This window comes from Aethalodelphis obliquidens, unplaced genomic scaffold (genome assembly GCF_003676395.1).
Source record: "Aethalodelphis obliquidens isolate GAN/ISIS:26980383/991018 unplaced genomic scaffold, ASM367639v1 scaffold5, whole genome shotgun sequence".
In the NCBI taxonomy this organism is placed as follows: Eukaryota; Metazoa; Chordata; class Mammalia; order Artiodactyla; family Delphinidae; genus Aethalodelphis; species Aethalodelphis obliquidens.
The window spans coordinates 17,042,156-17,064,134 of NW_020837949.1; the positions used below are offsets into that span (position 1 = coordinate 17,042,156).

At 41.3% G+C, this 21,979-nt stretch overlaps 2 protein-coding genes across 3 annotated transcripts in view; both read left to right on the forward strand.

Moving 5' to 3' along the window:
• MTPN (myotrophin) overlaps positions 1-7,925 on the forward strand; it is a 62,023-nt gene extending 54,098 nt beyond the window's left edge. Inside the window, exon 4 of one of the 2 annotated variants that reach the window (XM_027101804.1) lies at positions 4,710-7,925. In XM_027101804.1, coding sequence (XP_026957605.1) covers positions 4,710-4,796 — 87 coding nt within the window. In that variant the 3' untranslated portion in view covers positions 4,797-7,925. Of the gene's footprint in view, positions 1-2,157; positions 2,454-4,709 lie in introns of those variants that run through there. The other variant, XM_027101805.1, reaches the window with a different exon arrangement.
• Positions 4,961-7,444, forward strand: LOC113618545 (leucine zipper protein 6). The gene is made up of 2 exons (XM_027102762.1): positions 4,961-5,017; positions 7,244-7,444. The coding sequence occupies exons 1-2, from the start codon at positions 4,961-4,963 to the stop codon at positions 7,415-7,417; spliced, it is 231 nt and encodes a 76-aa protein (XP_026958563.1). The 3' UTR covers positions 7,418-7,444.
• Positions 7,926-21,979: the final 14,054 nt, after the last annotated feature.

Here is a 21,979-nt window from a genome sequence, read left to right on the forward strand (position 1 = left end):
ACACACACACACACACACACACACACACACACACACACACACACACACACACACACACACTCAATTAATTTACCACAAAGCAGCCAAGAATATATAATAGGGAAATACTGTTGAGAAAAGTGGACAGGCACATGCAAAAGAATGAAACTGGACCACTATCTTACACCATACACAAAAATCGACTCAAAATGAATTAAAGACTTTAAAATAAGACCTGAAACCATGGAACTCCTAGAGAAAAACATAGATAGTAAGCTCTTCGACATTCGTCTTTGTGATGAGTTTTTGAATTTGACACTAAAGGCAAAGGAAACCATCAACAAAATGAAAAGGCCGCCTATAGAATGGGAGAAAAATATTTGCAAACCATGTATCTGATAAGGGGATAATACCCAAAATATATAATGAATTCATATAACTCAATAGAAAAAAAAACTCAGTAGAAAAAAAAATCTGATTTTAAAATGGGCAGAGGATCTGAATAGACATTTATACAAAGAAGATATACAGATGGCCAACAGATACATAAAAAGGTTCCTCAACGTCACTAATCATCAGGCAAATACAAATCAAAACCACAATGAATTGTCACCTCTTACCTATGAGAATGGCTGCTACCAAAGATATAAGAAATAATAAGTGTTGGCAAGGATGTGGAATAAAGGGAACCCTTGTGCACTATTGGAGGGGATATAAATTGGTGCAGTCTCTGTGGAAGACAGTATGGAGGTTCCTTAAGAAATTAAAAATAGGACTGCCATGTGATCCAGCAATTTTACTTCTGGGGGTTTATCTGAAGGAAACAAAAATCCTAACTCAAAAAGTTATCTACACCTTGTGTTCACTGCAGCATTATTTACTGTAGCCAAGACAGGAAAATAACCTAAGTGTCTATCAACAGATGCATGGATAAATAAAATGGGGTGGGTGTGTGGGTGTGTATATACACACACACATATGCACACATAATGCAGTGGATTATTATTTAGCTATTAAAAAAAGAAGAAAGTCCTGCCATTTGCAACAACATGGATGACCTTGAGGGCATTATGCTAAGTGAGATAAATCAGAGAAAGACAAATACTGTATTACCTCACTTACATGAAGAGTCTCAAAATTCACAGGTGACAGAAAACAGATGGGGGGGCGAGGAATGGGTAAAGGTGGTCAAAAGGTAGAAACTTCCATTTATAAGATAAGTAAGTCTTGGGGATATAATAAACACTATGGTGACTATAGGAGGAAAAAATCAATCAATAAACAACAGTTTTTACAGAACCGAATATAAAAGTTAATCTTGACAAAATAGAGAAGCTGGCAATTTAAGAGGTAGAGGGAGTAATGGGAAGGTAGAGAAAGTATCTTATAAAGTAGAGGAATTTGATGGAACAAGAAACAGGTTTTAAATACAAACATATTTACAAAGAAACAGAAACTGCTATTTGAAGTATAAGACATTGGGAGGATGTGGGGAAGGGATGTGCTCCCTGCTAGGGCAGCATCCATGCAGCAGGAGTCAGAAGGTAATCTCTGAAGTTAATAACTCAAATAGTGGCATGAGTATAGTACTTAGAGCCACGGAGATAATCACTAGAACTAAGAACTACTGAAAATGGTTTCCTCAGGAAAGGGGTGAGGCCAGATATACTTAAGTTCTCCAATAACTGCATCAAGTATCAAAAAATCATTTTCTTTTAATATCCTTTTCCACGTTGACAAAATTGGTTTATCTTTTTTAGAAGAACTGGTTTGAGTTCATTAACTTTATTCCTAACATTTTATTCTTTTTGATGCTATTATCAATGGAATTCTTTTTACCGGGAGTTTTTTGGTGTGTATTCTGAGTTCTGTGATTAGTTTGTATTACAATTAGAAAAAAAAGATGATTTATATAAAATTTTTAATACTTTTATCAGATTTTTGGGGTTGCATATAGCAGAAGTTGACTCTAACAAGTAGAAAAGGAATTTCTGAAGATGTTGGACTAGTCAGAGAATCAATAGGAAAGCTGGAGGACCAGGCTCAGAAGAGGCCAGAGCTATGGTAGCTGTAAGACTCTAGATAGCAGGAACTTCTCAACTGTCTCTTCTGGGTGATAACACAGAAATAAATGAGCTCTGACTTCTTGTTGTCTTTCTTTTGTTCTCTCTAATCAAGATTCAAAATCCAGACGTGAGCGTCCTGCTTTGATGCCTGGCAAGGAAAGTACATGGCACCTTAAGTTACAGTTCTAGGAGTCCACACAATGGGGACAAATGATTCCCCAGAATGAAATTAGGGTGCTGTTATCAAAAGAAGGGAAGTCTGGCAGCTAAAAAGCAACAGATATTCACTATGATATTTAACTTTTTGTTAATGCAGAATTACAGTTTACAATGTTAGTCATAAAAACACTTATCAATATTTGTTTTGCTAAAAATAGAATTACCATATGATCCAGCAGTCCCACTCCTGGGCATATATCCAGACAAAACTATAATTCAAAAAGATACATGCCACCCCTATGCTCATAGCAGCACTGTTCACAATAGCCAAGACATGGAAACAACCTAAATGTCCATCAACAGATGGATGAATAAAGAAGATGTGGTACCTATATACAATGGAATACTACTCGGCCATAAAAAAGAACGAAATAATGCCATTTGCAGCAACATGGATGGACCTAGAGATTTTCTGACTTACTTAACTTAGTATGATAGAGAAGGACAAATACCATATGATTTATATGTGGAATCTAAAATATGATACAAATGAACCTATCTATGAAACAGAATCAGGGACATAGAGAATAGACTGGTGGTTGCCCCAGGGCAGGGGGGTGGGGGGGGCAGTGGGAGAGGGTAGGAGTGGGAATGTGGGATTAGCAGATGTAAACTACTATGTATAGAATGGGTAAACACCAAGGTCCTACTGTATAGCACAGGGAACTGTATTCAATATCCTGTGATAAACCATAATGGAAAGAATATGAAAAAGAATATATACTGTATATGTATATAGCTGAGTCACTTTTGCTGTACAGCAGTAATTAACACAACATTGTAATTCAATAAAAAATAAATTTAAAAATTTGTTTTGGATACAATGGTCCCAATTATTGTCACTTAACCTGTGTTGGAGTACTCACCACACTGAAGTTCTCACTCACAGATTTCTCTCTCACTTAACTGTAAGTTCCATATGTTCCATAATGCAGTTAAATTCAATTAGAAAAAGAGAAAACAGACTTATAGTCATATTGAGGAGGACTTTGTGATAATTTAACACTTGCTAGAATGTCTGTCATCTCCTTCCTGGTTTACCTAATCAACTTGTACTTACTCAAGGCTCAGCTCAAGCATTACCTCATCCAGAAGGACTTTCTTACACTCTCCTAACCACATCCCATTATGGTTTACAGACCACTCATCACTGTGCATAACGCTATTGTTCTCATCCCACTGTGTCATACTGGTTGACTTGTCTGTCTCTCACAGCAGCCAAACTGGCAGGCTCTATCTTGTTTTGTGTCTGTGCATCAAACATTCAGTAAATATTTGTTGAATGAGTGAATGGATTTGCCAGCAGAAAGGGGGCAAGACATTCCATATTCCAACAAGTGTAAAGTCATGGCACCTGGTACATTGAGGAATGGTGACATTCCAGAGGATTAGAGTATTGAAAGATTAATGGGAAAAGAGACTGGTGAATTTGACTAGAGTTTGTCTCTACAGGACCATGCATGCCAAGTTTAGACAATTCCATAGGCCTCAGGAACAGAAGAATGAGTGAGACTTGGCAATGGGAGGAGGACAGGACACAAGAGGTTATTTGGTGAATAAATACAGGTTGGGCTGGAGCTAGCAGAGAACCTTTCCATGCTATCTGTGGAAGTTAGAGAGGTTCAGACTTGGTTTGGGAGCAAATTCACCCACCATGCACTAGGTACTTTTTTAGATACTGGGGACACAATAGTGGATAATATGAACAAGGTTTCTACTCCCATTGAGTTTTTACTCTAATAAGGGAAGACAGATAAAAACAATAGACACAAAGGTATGCGTACACATTCTCGAAACTAGAGTGCCATGTTGCAAGTAAAATGTTCCATGACAGCACTCTCTGCATGAAGCATTGAGAGCAAGCTGGAGAGAATTTCCCTAGATGATAGCAGGTACCCTCCTTTCCTAGCCCACATCCCAGCCATTTACTGCTAAGTTTTTGTAAGTATGATGACCAATATTGTACATGTTCTTTAGGAATTTGTCTAAAATAAAAGGTTTGTAAGTTCTAGATTTTACAAATGTGTGTATTACTTATGCACTCTCCAAAAAGTGTTGCAAGGAAGAAAAAAAGATAATTTTGTCGCAGTAATACTTTCTTCTTTAGCAAAAGTGATTTCCTTCCCAACCCTCCCTGTTTTATACTACATAGGGATCTTCTTTTTTAAAGCTTAATTGAGTAAATATATGATAGTATAAATAAAAGTCAGTCATTGCCTATGTTATTGGCAAGTTGTGTTTCTAGTTTACATTTCTAGTGCCTGAAAAATAATCTGGTGTTTTTACAGCTTAGTCTCTAACCTTGCCAGCTGTTCGGGGCTTTTCCTTCACTAGAATGGACTCCGGTAGTAAAGGAGTTTTGCCTCTGCCAAGCGCCCTGGCTTTCACTCTCTTCTCCTGGTTGTGGGCGTCGTTTAATGATAAAGGCTCTTTCCTCTTTTCCAGGGTGCTGATAAGACTGTGAAAGGTCCAGATGGACTGACTGCCTTTGAAGCCACTGACAACCAGGCAATCAAAGCCCTTCTTCAGTGATGGACGGATGGGCTAACAGCTCTGGAAGAATGACTCTCCTGTGGCCTCACACTGCTGCCTGTCTGTCTGTCACTCTCTATCTGCCAGCTTCTTCAGCTAAAATACTTCTAGAGGGGTGAGGGGAGAGAGAAATTCATAACAAATCAGACTACCAGAAAAAAACAATGTTTGGGAGGAGAGGAGAAAAACAAGATCAGGCTTTTACTAGGATTCCTGATCAGGTTAGCCTCTTTTCCATTTCCAGTAAAAAAAAACACAGCTTATACCCATGGGAGAGCAAAGACAAAATATACCATTAACGTTTGACCTTTTCAGCTCCCTGGCTAATTTATTAATTAGATTGCATTGAGGGTCTGACTCTACCAAGGCCAACTATACATTTGGTAGCCCCATCTGTGCGAGCAGTAGTGGCTGCTGTGACGTAACTTAGGGTGCTGAGATAAGCAATTAGCTCTAGCCTTCTGCCTTAAGATTCACTCTAGTGGGGATCTCCCGGCATAGTTAAGAGCGCTGCCTGTGGTTGGTGACCAAATCTTCCCTCGGTGACTTCCAGCTTTATGTGAAAGCTCATTTAAGGCGAGGAGGGGCACACTCCTAAACTGCTGGGCGGCTGAACTTTGGATTTCCTCTCCCCCTTCACATGGATTTCATGTATCTTTAGATAAAACTGACTAGTTTTATTTATAAAATCTCAAAATTTTGGAAGTCTAAAGGAGAAATCATTCCAGTATGCATATTTTTTTTCCTCTAGATTCAGACATTTATAGAACATTGAAAACACTTTCAAACTCCTGCTGGTAGTAAAAGGGGATTTAAAAATAGAATCATAGCCATAAGCCTGTTAGTATCATAAGAGAGAACAGTTGTCTTAGTACCTATGGATTTCCTTCATTTGCTATTTGAATGGATTGGCCTCAGTTGTGTTTGGAGAATCAAGGAACATTCTTTGGAATGCCTCTCTCAGACCCATCCTGGATGCTGATTACTTATTGCACCAAAGCTATCACTGGGGTGAGATTTACTGTTTGGACAAATTTAACCCCATCCCTTAAAAATATGCGTGTTACCAAGTTTCCCTGAGGTGTTGATAGGCTTCTGCTGAATGTATGCCATCCCACCTGCATAATATATATTTTTTCTTTTCTATATTATGCATTGCATAAAATGTGAGAACTTCAAATTGTATTCTGTGTTCTTAAAATACAGTGCCCTAAAATGGTGTTCTTGGGACCTGCAGAAAATATTTAGACACATTTTCTAATGTTTATTTCATGAGCAGTACAGCTAATTAAAACATATATCCTTAAATTTGCTGTCCTGCATATAAAATATTAAGATTCCTTTGACTTGCCATCCGTATAAGCTTACTAAAAATATAAGGGTTTTTCCTTAGCCATGTCATGCAATAATTGAATGTACCTCAAATTTTTAAAACGGGGGAGGGTGGGTGAGGGACTTGTATTCAGATTGTGGATAACAAAGAATTAATGATGATTTTTTAAGGCAATGTAGCATTCTACAGCAGGGTTAAACTAGTACCAAGAACAGTCAGCCTGGCCAACAAGTCTTACTGACCACTTGCTGATTGGTTGGTTGGTGTGTGGGTTTGTGTGTGTGTATTTCTCCCCATGAACCCTTTTTTTATCCTGTGGCTTTTTCACTTAAAACTAGCCTAACCCTGTAATTTTCCTGCATCCAAGAAAACAATCACAAAATGCTGGTTTAAATACTTTGATACATTTGGCTAATTCTGCTGTCTTAATGCAGCCTATTTATTAGAGTTGGATTAAAAGTCGGTAATCAGTACTTCATAACATCACTGAACTGAAACACAGAGCTATCCTCACTGAAGATGGAGGGCACTCTATCAGACTGTAACTGTCAGCGTAGTGACAAGCTGTTTTGATATCTCTGTTTCTACTTCTTGGCATACTGCTGTTTAAAAGGCTTGGATTTTACTCTCTACGCAGTTTTACCTTTACTCTCAAAGTATTTTTTGTAGTTGGCTGCTGCAGAGAGTGCACTGTCCTGTCATTCCTAAACCTGGTCTGCTTCCACAGTCACCTGGTCTGGAGACCACGTGATTCTGTGTACAGTTTATCCTCATGTTCCTTGTAACGCAGTAGAGGCTACTCTGCCTTCCCTCTTCTTTCTCAGCCATTTTGTAAACCCCATAATTATGAAGCAGTTGCTTGAGAAAATAACAGATAAACAGAATAGACTGACCAAGATGGTTTAGTTTCTTTTTTTTAACTAGGTTATTTATAATGTATTTCTGAACCACTTGGCAGAGAAATTCACAACACTTAATGTTCATATTTTGACTAAAGGAAGCTAAAACCTTGTCTGCTTTTTGGTACTACATGCATTAGTAAAAGATTAAGTAAGTTTTGTTCTCCACTGAAGTAATACTTAACATCTCAGAAAAAATCTTGCATGTTCTGTAGTTTTGTATTAAGTCAGTCATATCGTATGCACTGTATCAAGTGAAAACAGGTGGTTTACCTGTTTACATTAGTATACTAACAGATTCCCCCTTGCAGCTTCAGACTGGTATCTGTAGACTTACAGTTGAGCTACGGCACGAGAATCGATGCAGTAGTTCACAGCTCACCTTCTAAACCCAGTGGGGCATGAAGGAGAGGTAGGTGGGTGCAGTGAGTGGAAGCTGCCAGCAAGTACGCCCTTGATTCATTGATTTCTTTCCCCCAAATAATGGATTTCAAATCTATATGTACCTATTTGATTTTTTTCCCCTAAATCTTCAACTGAGCTGCTGTTTTCTTCCATGCAATACTGTATACTCGATTGTGTATAGAAGCAGCTGGTGAGAGTGCCCTCCTGCATAAGTAACTGCAGTGTTTTGCATGCAAAATTTTAAAAAATTTAAATTGTCCTGATTCTATTTTGTAAATGGAGAAACAATCATATCTTTCTAAGCAGTAATGGAGGAAGACTAGTGCTTTGTGCATTTTGATATATTTGAGTTCATTTTTTCCACAATGTAATGCGTTTGACACAATTGGGTTTCTCATATTATCCTAGTTCATGTACATCAGAATGCTAAATAATATTGTGTTGAAGTTTTGTGTTGCAAGAACAAATGGAATAAACTTGAATTGTGCTACAGCCAGCGTGTCAGCGTTTCCCTCACTCCGTTACTATCGCCTTCCTCCTCCAGTCTTCTCTACAACTGTGTCGGTGCTTTGACTCAAACTTTTAATTAATCTGAATTTTCCCCCTCTATCCCACTTCTAGAAAAAAATAAGTGGAAAGAAAATAGGACATAGGAAAGATTCAATAGAAATAAACTGTATTATTTATCTCATCTAGAGGTTTTGCTCTTCTCGCAGTTGCCTGATACAAATTGTTTGCCTGTAATAAATGTTGAGCAGTTACTAGGAGCAAGCTGTAGCTAGGAAATACTAGAGTGTCAGGATCTTAATAGGTGTTAAACAGGGTCACAGTAAACCTCTTTAATCCTTTCATATGCTCATTTAAGCTATCGCAGAACTTTCACGTAGCACAGTATATCAGACTGTTAGATCTTTTTTTCCTCTTCCTGTTAAGACCAGTGATTCTCAAAATGTGGTCTCTAGACGAGCAACCATGACCAGGGAACTTGACAGAAATGCCCAGCAATCCGTGTTGTAATAAAGCCTCCAGGTGATTCTGATGCACACAAATTTGTACGAGACAATTAAGAGAAAAAGAAATAGTCAAAAAGCTTCTAAATAGGATGTCATCAAGGGTGGCTTTCTAGAGAGTAAATGGAAGCTGTAACACATGAGACAGCAAAACTCTGGACACCCAAGAAAATCTTAAGATGAACTTAAGAGCTAGGTTCTGGGCAAAAGAAGTCGGGTTAAGATATAACAGTGGCTCCAAAAATGTAACACTGGTAAGAATGACCCTTCACGGGGCTTCCCTGGTGGCGCAGTGGTTGAGAGTCCGCCTGCCGATGCAGGGGACACGGGTTCATGTCCCGGTCCGGGAAGATCCCACATGCCGTGGAGCAGCTGGGCCCGTGAGCCATGGCCACTGAGCCTGTGCGTCCGGAGCCTGTGCTCCGCAACAGGAGAGGCCACAACAGTGAGAGGCCCGCGTACCGCAAAGAAAAAAAAAAAAAAAAAAAGAATGACCATTATTAGGGATTTTTCCCTGAAGGATGTCCCATCAATTGCCATGGACAGTATTTCCACAGTCCCCAGCTATGGTGTTACAGTCCCCATAGCTGAATTGCTGAGGCTTGAGCCTTGCCCAAGCCCTTTGAGTTCCAAAGTGGAGTGAGGGAATCATGCAAGGACGTTGGGGAGATAATGTCATGACCCTCCTTATTTCATGCTGAGCATATTGCGGGTCACTGGCAGGGCTCTAATCACTTAGCTGTGCCCCTGTCGGCTTCTGCCTAGCTAGTCCTACAGCAGGAGAGCCCTTTGGGAGACCAGTTGCTGCTTTCAACTCTGCTTCCCTGGGCTGGTATTAGTGCCTTAAACATGGATTCTCCACTGCAGTGGGTGCACCACTGGCTCAGAAACAGCCACCTTTGTGCCAGCGAACCATTTCCTGTTTTAAATTTACCATCTTCCCCAGACACTAACGGGATAATCACACATCAGCCATAGGATATCTTTCTTCAAGGCTTTTACTTCATTGCAATATAATTACTGATTGAAAATAGAATTTATCATCTTTAATGGCACCTGATACATGGCAGACATTCACTGTATTTGTTCTGAACTAATGTCAAACCATTATACAGTCAAATGCGAGGTAAGCTTTGTTTTAGTAAATCCTGGCTAAAGGATTACTGGCTTTTGGGACCATGGGGCTACACCTAAGTGTCACTGTACTCAAATATTGGCCAAGCAGCCTCAAAAGTACTACTGAAATTTCAAACCCAAATCAATGAAGTAGAGACAAATATCACAGTCACAAAGATTCACTGAGGAAACGCTGACCATGGGGTCAAATGCAGGTCACTGAGCTATTTGTGGCATATACTAAAGCACAGCTGTAAATAGAGTAGCAACACAAAGGACTGTCTGGTCACCCCAGCAACTTCTATGCATTCAGCAGCTGCAGCAGCAAGGGTATTCTTATTCACACCATTTGGATAGAATGATGGGTCACATGTCTGGCAACAGCATCTTATCACACAAAGGAAAATAATGCATAGACAATTCCTAGCAACTGGATGCTGATATTATTACTAGATAACTTTTTTCTTTTTTAAAGAAACTGTTTTACTAAAGTTTTACTAACAAATCTGAGAATGTATCTGTATATCCTTCTCCGGATATCTAGTAATGTCCCATGTGTTTATGCATATCCCCTGTGGCAGGCTACCAAGTCTAGCTATGTGCCACTGCTGGTGACTTGCTAGTCTAATTTCAGTAGGCTTGAAAGTACTCAGATCTAAGTTAACTTATATTAATTTTACTACTAAAATTTTTTAACTAGTTATTGTATTACAGCTAGTTGTGCTGAGAACTTTTTACCACATTACATTATTCAATTTTCACAATAATCATGTTTAAAAAAAAAAGACTAAGGTTAAAAAACTTGCAGTAAACAGCTCATGAATGGTACAATTTAGTTCTGTCCGATTTTAGAGCTCACATTCCCGATTTTAGAGCCCACATTCCTTCAAATTAAATGAAGAGTAAAAGCTGTTCTCACCCATATATCCAAAACCAATGCTCATACCTACTCCCTTGCAGAAAGCTCAGAGAGGCTCTGCAGCCCTGGTGCCTTTTTTTTCCCCCTCTTAGCAATAGATCTCCAGAACTTATTTTGCATAACTGAAACTTGGTAACCTTTAACCAACACCTCCTCATGTTCCCCTCCCCCAGCCTTTGGCAATCCCCATTCTGTCTCTGCTTCTATGAGTTTGGCTATTTTAGATTCCACACATAACTTCTTTTTCTGGCTTATTTCACTTAGCATAATGCCCTCAAGGTCCATCTATGTTGTTGCAAATGGCAGAATTCCCTTCTTTTTCCAAGGCTAAATAATATTACACCTTATGTACATACCACATTTTCTTTATCCATTTGTATATCAATGGACATTTGTTTCCATGCCTTGGTGATCATGAATAATGCTGCAAGGAACGTGGGAGTGCGTTCAACTATCAACTATCTCTTTGAGATCTAGATTTCACTTCTGTTGGCTATATACCCAGAAAAGGGATCACTGGATCAAATGGTAATTCTATTTTTAATCTTTTGAGGAACCTCCATATTGTTTTCCATAGTAGCTGCACCAATTTACATTCCCACAAAGTACAAGTGTTCCCTTTTCTCCACATCCTTGCCAACATTTATTACAACACGGATTGCTGGGCATTTCTATCAAGTTCCCTGGTCTAACAGGCGTGAGGTGGTATCTCATGCTTTTGATTTGCATTTCCCTGATGATTAGTGACATTGAGCTCCTTTTCATTCATCTGTTGGCCATTTGTATGTCTTATTTGGAGAAACATCTATTCAGGTCCTTTGCCCATCTTTTAATCGAGTTATTTGGGGACTTTTTTGGCTATTGAATTATAGGTGTTCCTTATATATTTGAATATTAACTCCTTGTCAGATATATGGTCTGCAAATATTTTCTCCTATTGCGTAGGTTGCCTTTTCATTTTGATGGTTTCTTTTGCTGTGCAGAAGCTTTTTAGTTTTATGTAGTCCCACTTGTCTTGTTTTGCTTTTGTTGCCTGTGCTTTTGATGCCATATCAAAGAAATCATTGTACAGTTCAATGTCAGAAGCTTTTTCCCTACGTTTTCTTAGTCTTATTGTTTCAGGGTTTGTATTTAAGTCTTTGATCCATTTTGAGTTGATTTTTGTATATGGTGTGAGATAATCCAATTTTATTCTTTTACATGTGGATATCCAGTTTTCCCCACACCATTTATTGAAGAGACTCTTTTCCCCATTGAGTCTTCTTGGCTCCCTTGTCCAATATTAGTTGACCATACATATATGCCAGGGTTTATTTCTGGTATCTTTTATTCTTTTTCATAGTCTGTCTGTTTTTATGCTAGTACTATACTGTTTTTGATTACAGTAGCTTTGTAATACATTTTAAAATGAGGGAGCATTTCAGCTTTGTTCTTCTTGCTCAGAATTGCTTTGGCTATTCGGGGTTTTTATGGTTCCAAATGAATTTTTAAGATTGTTTTTCTATTCCTGTAAAAATGTCATTGGGATTTTGATAAGGATTACACTGAATCTATAGATCACTTTGGTAAATACTGACGTTTTAACAATATTAATTCTTCCTCTCCATGAACACGGGACATTGTTCCATCTGTCTTTATTTCTTTAGTCAGTGTTTTCTAGGTTTTAGTGTACAAGTCTATCACCATTTTGGTTAATTTTATTCCTAAGTATTATATTCTTTTTTTTTTACACTATTGTAAATGGAATTTTCTTAATTTCCTTTTGGTTGGTTTGTTTGTGGCCACCCATGTGGTTTGTGGGATCCTAGTTCCCTGACTCAGGATTGAACCTGGACCTTCAGCAGTGAGAGTGCAGATTCCTAACCACCAGACCGCCATGGAATTCCCCTTAATTTCCTTTTTGGATAGTTGTTTGTGTATAGAAATGCAGCTAGTTTTTGTAGGTTGATTTTCGTGTCCTTTGACTTTACTGAAATTGCCTATTAGTTCTAACAAATTAAAATTAAGTTCTTGAAATTAAACTGTAACACTATGAACCTGGAAACCCTATCATATACCCAGGCTTATCAAAAATTACTATTTAAGGGAGTTAGATCACCATTTTAACTGATCATCTATTGTGGTCTGGGCATCATGCTAAGTATTTCATGTGAACTGACTCATTTAATCTTCATAAAAACCCTATGAGGTAGGACTATTGTTATCTATTTTCAAATGAGAAAACTAAAGCTCAGAGAAGTCAGGTAACTTGCATGTGGTCACACAGCCAGTTAGTGGTAGTCTGGATTTAAACTCAGTCTGACTCTAAAGTTTGTGCTCTCTGCACCTTATATTACCTCTCCAACTCTCACTGAACCAACCTATGACATTTTATTCAGTAAATGCAGTGTTTTCCAAGTTCTTAAAAAGATACTTAGCAAAAATTTTATGAGTTTATGATTTTAAGCAATTAGATGAAAAATATCATGTAACATGCCTTGATCAATTACTTCTTATGATGAAATCAAATTCTGCAGAGATGAAATTTAGTTTTCAGTTTGAGAAATAGAAATACTTGAATGTAATATATTTTGGCAGTCTAGAATTATTATGATATAGATCAAGAATCAGCAAACTATGGCCCACAGCTCTAACCTGCCCTATCACCTGTTTTTTATAAATAAAGTTTTATTGGAACACAGCTTATACCCATTCTCTTACATATGATCTATGGCTACTTCTACTTCATTAGCAGAGGTGAGTAGTTGCAACAGAGACTTTATGGCTCACAAAGCCTAAAATATTTACTCTCTGGCCCTTCACAGAAAAAGCTTGCCAACTCCTGATATAGATGTTTAGTTGGGATAGGTTGAGGAAAACTCTGTAGGATTGGCCAGGACCTAATTAGAGAGTGATGAGCAAGTCATGGGAGAATGTAACCTGTTAATTGAAGCAACTTAAAAGCCAAGCCTATAAATAATGCACCTCTCTTCATACCTAGGGTAGATTGTTACAGTAATGATCCCCAGTGACTCATGCCTGGGTATCCGGGCCCTTGTGCAACCCCTTCCCAAACTGACTCTTGGGCTTGGCCATGTGACCTACCAGGGCCAAATGGGACAGCAAACATGAAGCCAGCAGAAGCATGAACAGGTGCTTCCTTGTTGGGGCATGCCCCCTTAGGTCTCAGCATGGAAACAAGCCCAGAGTTATATCTCAGGAGAGACCACATGAGGAACTGAGGTGTCCCAGTCCACAGTCCCAGCTACCCGCCAGACAGGTGCGTGAAGCCATCTTGAACTATCCAACACCAGCTGAGCCCCCAGATAACTGCAGCCGCAAGTGACCCCAGGTGAGATCCGAAGAACCACCGGCTGCACCCAGCTCAAACTGCAGAATCATGGACAAATATACAGTGGTTGTTTTAAGCCACTAGGCTTTGGGGTATTTTTATGCAGCAAGAGACACCTGATGCAACACCCTAGATGAAGGAAATCTACTGATGAGGGCTCAGGAGCAGTACCTGGGGGCAAGAAGACATGTCTAATTAAAAAGAAAGTGAATTTTTAAAATATACACACCTGCGAGATACAAACAAATACAATGAAGGGCCCAGGATTTCCTTTTCTTTCAGACTCTTGAAGAAGAGAAAACCTTAGCAAAAACCTTTGGCTTTCTGTCTAGGAAAGGTTAAGCGCTATAAATAAACTCTTGTGTTTCTACAGAATCCTTTTTATCCCTTTCTATCTGCCCAGACAGAGAAAGTGTCTCCTGCATCCTGGTAGGTTTTTCCTTTTGCCTCTTGGAGGAGTCAAAGGCTAATGGGGATTTGCTGGTATGAGCCAAACACCCGTGCCAAGCTAGCGGCTTTACGGCGAAGTAACAGCTTAAATAGTATGGGGAGGGGGTGGAAAAAGGGGGCAGCACGGCATGAAATAAAGAAGAGCCACAAGGGCTGAGACTCTCATCTGTGATTCCCACGCTAACCGCCAGGTGAGCCAGTGCTGGCCTTCCTGCCAGACATGAAGGCAAGGGGGCCCTCAAGCATGGCCAGCAGGGTGTGGGCATGAGAGCTGCATCTGGAATGGCAACAGCAGCAAAAGGTCCCTCACCCTTAATTGTTTATCACCTCCCAGCACTCTCAGTCAAGACCTGTGGAATCGTTTCAAAGCAGCCTTCCTAAGACCCAAACCAGCCACAGCGGCTCCAGAAGCTAAAATGCCTTGGGTTCCAGGGGCAAAAAGGGAGGTAGTGAGGAGAGTCAGTCCTCTAAATTGTGAGTTCATTGGTTCATTCAACAAATACTTATTGCGGATCTATATATGTCAGGCCCCGTTGTGGGCACTGTAGCGATAACAGTCAACACTACGGACGTGACTCCTACCCAGATAGGGCTTACATCCTAGGAGGAGAGAAAAGACAACAGCTACTCCCTAAATAAAACCAGTACAGATGCTGACATGTGCTGGAAGGAAGTGGACAAGCTGGGCTAGGGTACACACGGTAGGGTGCTGGAGGACCTCCTGGCTCGCCTACGTCTTACTGGTTTCTGACGTTCAAGGTGTTTATACCTTCAAGGGAAATGCTTTGGCCTCAGGTAAGTAAAGCTCCACGTGGTTAGATTTTTTCCGCATTTCGGTTTATTGTGTCGGGTAGTATTGATGCCGGCTAAGACACGGGAGGGAGGTGGCGAATGGCAGCAGCGCTGAGACCAGACAAGACGTTGAGCTGGCCCTCTGGTGGCGGGGGGGGGGATCGCCTGGCACCCCACTAATGACCCTGCCTGCAGGGCAGCAGTTCTCCAAGGCCATCTCTGCGCTGTGTGTGCTCACGGATCAAGCAGCAGCAGCAGCAGGGCTCTGCCCGAGCTCTCTAACTAGATTGCCCTAATGGGACCACGCGGGAGACAGAAGCTCAGCGCTCTCTGTAGGGAGCTACTAATGCTTCCAAGTCCAGGGAGAGGTCGACCAGTGAGTGCTTGGCTTGCTTTACAAAATAGGAACGAGGTCCCCAGGCTTTGTCACCTCAAGGAGGATGGGCTTTCTAATATCTCCTCCTCACACTAAGCACAAAATGCTAGAGAGTTGCTTGTCATCTTTCTCTTACCCCCTTTTCATTTTGAATGAACCATTACATAAATCCTGTGTTCATCTCATTTCGGTAGCTGTGAGCTTAAATCTTGTTTCATGTCATGATCAGCAATTCTTTTCATGATGATAAGAATCAACACAAACCCCAGTTAAAACCTGGACATCTGCCACCCAGTTGCCACAGACAACCGAACCCCTCACCCAGGAGGTATGGCTGAGGTTGGACGACGTGGAACAAAAAAGGGAATTCTTCCTGAGGATAAGCAAACCAACTGCGTATATTTTGGTTGTGTGACCCAGTGGATTCCATTTTAAAAATTTAAACTCCCTCATTTAAGATTAAAGGTGTGTGTTTTAAAAGGAGGTCTTATAGAGAACAGACTTGTAGTTGCCAAGGGGGAGGGGGTTGGGGGAGGGGTGGCGTGGGAGGTTGGCATTAGCAGTTGTAAGCTATTATATACAGAATAAACAACAAGGTCCTACCGTATAGCACAGAGAACTATATTCAGTATCCTACGATCAACCATAATGAAAAAGAATATGAAAAAAGAATGTAGGTATAACTGAATCACTTTGCTATACAGCAGAAATTAAAACATTAAAAATTAACTATAGTATTTAACTGTACTTCAATAATATATATATATATTAAAAGGTCTTACTGATTAAATATTAGGGATTTGTTAAAAATCTAAAACTGCTGCCCAGAACGTTTTCATTTGATTAAATTTCCTTTTTTCTGAGATATTCACTATTATAAGAGCGACTTCACATGCCTCCTAAACTGTGGAGTGTTGAACAAAGGGAAAATATCTTTATTATGATTTCTCTCCTGCCACAGTTATTTGAGTTATACTACCTTGTGCTTCCTGACATTTTAGGAAAGAATTATGTTTGGAGCTTTGCCATGTCATAAATTAACTTGACAATCTTTTTTTTGACAAAAATCACATCCATACTTTTGGCCCCAGTCATTCTCTTTGATGTTGTTGTCTTCTTGTTAAGGAGGAAGAAACATGCTTTCAGAAGCCTATTGGCTAACATGTCAATGAGAAGCAGATTCCAGGTATAGGATAAGGGGCTGCCTGAGGATGAACTCAAGCAGACCCCCATGGAGAAACACTTCCTTTGCTCACACTGTGTTTTGTCCTTTCCTGCACAGGTTGAGACTTAACATACAGATGACTTGCATCCTAGATAAACTTGTCCAGGAGCTCACACCCGGCTGAGCTGAAATGTGATTACCAGGAACTCAGACACAGTTCTCACGCCAATGATAAACCAAGTTCCTTGTGTCCATAAGTAAATCCATCCAACCAAAATTGAATTAAGAGGTCCTCATTGCCCAATCCTGCTTCCTCCCTTGATGATGCTTAATGGGTCTAACAAGGATCCATTAAGACTACCCAGGCTGAGGCTTCCCTGGTGGCGCAGTGGTTAAGAATCCTCCTGCCAATACAGGGGACACAGGTTCGAGCCCTGGTCCAGGAAGATCCCACATGCCACAGAGCAGCTAAGCCCGTGCGCCACAACTACTGAGCCTGCGCTCTAGAGCCCGAGAGCCACAACTACTGAAGCCTACGTGGCTACAGCCCATGTTCTGCAACAAGAGAAGCCACCGCAATGAGAAGCCCACGTGCCGCAACGAAGTGTAGCCCCCGCTCGCCACAACTAGAGAAAGCCCATGCACAGCAACAAAGACCCAACACAGCCAAAAATAAATAAATAAAATAGATTTTTAAAAAATTTTTAAAAAGAAAAAAAAAAACCCCCCCCCCCCAGGCCTCCAAGGACTAACGTAAACAGCTGAGGAGCAGTACCGCCAGATTTAAACTTGATTGACTAATGAAGTCAAACGTGTGGGTGATCAAGCAGGAAGGCGGCACTGAGAGCCCTGGTAGAATGCCAGTTTTGCAGTACAAGATGGTTATGAAATGATTCAAGATGTTTAAAGACAGACAATGTATTCTGAGAAAGCAGTTGTGTGAGGTTTTAGGAGATTTGAAAACATCCTGTTTCCAATCCCAACAGGGAGGGTTCCAGGAGCATGGAGGCATGAACAAGAAATACCCTGGAAATAAGAGTTTCAGGCCAACTTGATAGAGCCCTTCTGTGTCATAACTCCTAACATCTCATCTCATTCTCAAGGAGACATCTCCACAAAAAGCCCAGCACACCATCAACCCAAGATACCTAGCGTTCATTTGTTATGCCAGGACTCTCCACGCTGTTGCAGAGAGAAGCTGTACACAACTAGAAGAGTTCCTTACACAGATGTTTAATATCAAAACAAGAAACAGCAACCCCAGAGTCAGCTCAGGGGTACAGACAAGAACTCAAGAGCTCCAGGAGTGCCCTCACCAGGAGAATGACTCCCAAATCCACATCTTTCTTGAAATCTCACCCAGGCTCTGGGCCCTGACCTCCAACTACTTTCTACATCCACAACTAAACCTATGATCCTCACTGCCCACCCACCCACAAAAAGAAAACATTTCATTCCTGCTAAATACATTTATGAAAATCAATTAATTGAGTATATATCACAATATCATTTTTTAAATCATGTAGATTCAAAACCTCATCAAAATTGCTTGATTACACACCCTTAGTTTCAGCTTCTCTTGTAGTCATTTCTCCCCTGAAAACCCTCCATGGCCAAGCTTAACTCTCCATTCACATTAGTGCCCCTGCCCCCTCCCCTTGAAGGTCCGGATACTGTCACAACCCCCAGCAGAAAGGCCCTCCCTCTCCAATCAATTAACACACTACATTTAGACTAACTTTATCATTATCCCACTTCTACCAATTCATCCCTCTTATGGGTTGAATTGTGTTCCCCAAAAAGGTAAATGCTAAAGTCCTAAGCCCCAGTACCTCAGAATATGACTTTCTTGGGCAAAAGGGTTGCAGATGTAATTGATTAAGATGAGGTCATACTGGAGTAGGATGGTTCCTTAATCCAATATGACTGGTGCCCTTACAAGATGCTTAGCTATGAGGGGAGGACACCACTTGAAGATGGAGGCAGAGATTGGAGTGAGGCAGCCACAAGCCCAGGATGGATGGCCGCCACCTGAAGCTAGGAAGGGACGAGGAATGATTCTACCCAGAGTCTCGGAGGGAGCATGGCCCTGCTGACACCTTGATTCCTAGCCGCCAGAACTATGAGACAATAAATTTCTGTTAAGTGAACCAGTTTGTTCTACTTTGTGACAGCAGCCCTAGGAGACTAATACAACCCCCTTCCCTTCTAAAACCTTCAGTGGCTTCCTATTGCTTTATTATATCAAGTGCGATTCTTTGGCCTGGCTCCTGAGGCCCTTTCCCACATCATCCTCCCTTTACAGATGTATCTCCCACTATTTCTTCCTCACCTTTTCTAAACTCCAATCTACACTGACTTCTCCCTTCTTCAAAGTCCTGCTGCCCGTGATTCCACTAAAGTATCCTTTTACTCTACCAGGTAGATTTCATTGTTTCCCCTAGCAATTCAGAAGCACCTGGAGAAATGGGCTATGCAATTTACCTCCCCTGAGCATACAGATACTCTAAAAGTACTCATAGATTAATTGATCTAGTAGCCTTTACACCTGCTTTGCCCTTGGGTAGGCTGTGAGCAACATGCCGGGGCACCACTGTGTTAATCTTTGTGTCCCAATGCCTCACACCATGTCTAGCATTTCATAAACTTTCAATAAATATTTTACTTAATTCATTTTAAAAATCCAGCCTCCAGGTATATCTGTTCTGGGTCCATCCTAAGTAAAGCAGTATCTGCCTCCTTTTAAAGAAATTACTAATGAAATACCTTAAAGTTCTTCAGACAAAAGTGGCTGAAGAGGGGGAAATGCCATTCTCTTTCTCCAGTAGCCTAAGAAGTCAATAGAAGGGCCCCAGCCTGGAGCCTCCGGGAGCCTTATTAGTCTCCCATGACCCATCCAAGAGGGGAGTCTTCCTCCCTGCTATCAGACTTCGTGTTTAATAATACACGATAGGGCTTGTTCTTCTACCCCATTGTTACCTGTGTTTCCAGAGCCCTTTGAAAGCATAAATAAATGATAGTTGACTGATCCCCTTTCCCCAGGATTTTGCCAGTGTTGAGAATCTTGAAAGTTTTCCAAGACATGATTTGCCACTACAAATGCCAAGTGGGGGAGTTCCTGTCCTCTCCTATTCATAGTGGTGCTTGATAATTCAAAGTGCCAACTCCTTCCAACAGAGTCAGGCAGACGAACGAGCTGTCACAAATCTTCAGGTGATAGAGCTGTGCAGTGGGCTTTTCAAACAGCCCAAGCCTTTGCAGGTGGGAGACCTTTGCTCAGCAAGGAAGTTGTCCAGACCTCCAAGATGCTACACCCAGAGAGCCTGCAGGGACCACCATGTGACTCTGAGGGACAGAGCGAGGGAAGGCGCCCAGAGGAACATTACTGCTGTTCCAACTCTGTCAGCCAACCATTGCCCCTCTTCCACCACCTCTTCTACCCACATTCTCCAAAGCATGTGAATTAGCCTCTCTGACAGCGAGATAGCTATTTCCTGGGCCGTACCCTCAGGTTACAAATCCTCTGATCATCCGCTGGATGTTTAGAGCGTTAGGACGCGCGGGGGTGGGGGTGGGGTGGGGGGGGTGGGGGGAGGTGCAGTGTGGGGAATCCAACCTTGGAAAGTAATTAGAAGCCAAAGAAGAAAGAGGGGAACTTCCAGTTTCCAGGTCCATATGTAAGGAGCTTAGGAGTCACCACTCCATTCTGAGAAATGGAATATTACCTGCCATATCGGTAAACAAAGATGTCATGGTCAGCAGTGATTGCTGCCCTCCAACGTGAGCCAGTGAGCCCTGGAGAAACTCAGGATGTGAAAACACAGGGATACTGGCCCCAGGTAGCTGAGGTGCATGTCAAAGGTATGATTTCAGTGAGCCCAGACTCTTGCATCTTCCCATACATAGAAAAGCGCTAAATTCCTTAACTTGAGATATCCGGTTTTCTTTAATTAGCAATCATCTTTTGACGGTCAGACTACCTGCCCTTTGTTGCAAAACTTCTCTATAACCTGGCTCCCCCCTCGCCTCCCCAGAGCAGTTTTCTCAGGGTTACTGAGATGCTGCCTCCCAGGCTTGAAGTCCGAAAAATTCCCGCTGAATAAAACGTAACTCTCAACATTTAGGTTGTGAATATTTTTTAAGTCAGCCATCCTAACAGCAAGTAAAACGCTGAACAGACTGAAAAAAATCAACAATACTTCTTGCATCGGTACAAGAGCAGGGGACACAGGGCAAACCACTGCCCTTAAGACAGACGGGTGAATACAGGAGTCACAACTTACCAGAGCGAGACTCGGGAGAAGAAACAGCAGGAACTAGTGCCCAGGTAGGACGCGTGTAATGAGCGAGTTGCCGGAGGCTCAGTGTAGACAACTCTGACAGTTGAAAACTTCAGGATGACCAAGTCACGGTGGGCCCACAACATACGGGGAGACTTCCCGCCAGGAGCTCAACCAGCTTCCCGCAGCAAATATATGAGAAAAATTCCCGCGAGCTTCCCGCAGAGGGAGGGGCAAAGGAACCATTTTTAAATTGACCGGAGCTGCTGTGCTTCTCAACAAGGCCTGCCCGCAGGTGAAGCCAGTTAACCAGAGCCTGACCCGCTGGGCTATTATTATCGGAGCCTAATTGACCCGGGGAAGGGAAATATACCAGCTCCAGCTGGCTCTTCCACGTGGAAGAACAGAAATGCCCAGCTCCGGCCCACTCTAGCCTTCATGTCCCACCTAAGAAGGGAGGATAAAACCGAGAAACACTTGTGAAGTTCGCAGTTCAGAGGCACAGGCTCCCTAAAACACGGAGACCTACTTATAGGACTAGAGAATGCTTCCCCTCCCCTCACACGTCACCGCCACATTACTGAAGGCCTATTTCCAGTACTTCCTTTTACCTGGTATATCATGTCCAGCTATCAAGAAAAAATTACAAGGCATACCAAAAGGCAAAAAACAATTTGAAGGGACAGAGCAAGCAACAGAACCAGATATGGCAGGAGTGTTGGAATTATCAGGCAGTGTTTTAATTAGCAATTAAAACAACTCTAATTATTACACTAAGCGTCCTAATGGATCAAACAGACAGCATGCAAGAACAGATGGTCAGTGTAAGCAGAGAGATGGAACTCCTAAGGAAGAACCAGAAAAGAAATGCAAGAGATAAAAAACCACTGTAACAGAAATGAAGAATGCCTTTGATAGGCTCATTAGTAGATTGGACACAGCTGAGAAAATAATCTTGCTGCTAGCGCCTTTATCAATAGAATCTTCAAACCAGAAAGGAAAAAAACAAAGACTGAAGGAAAAAAAAAAAAAAACAAAATATCCAACGACTAGGGGACAACTACAGAAGGTGTAATACACACATAATGGGAATATCAGAAGAAGAAA

Bases quoted from the DNA above. Each gene is read 5' to 3' on its own strand.
- LOC113618545 (XM_027102762.1), top strand. From the start codon at position 4,961: ATGTTTGGGAGGAGAGGAGAAAAACAAGATCAGGCTTTTACTAGGATT. The intron at 5,018-7,243 runs GTTAGCCTCTTT...CATGTTCTGTAG, and splicing joins TTACTAGGATTCCTGATCAG to TTTTGTATTAAGTCAGTCAT.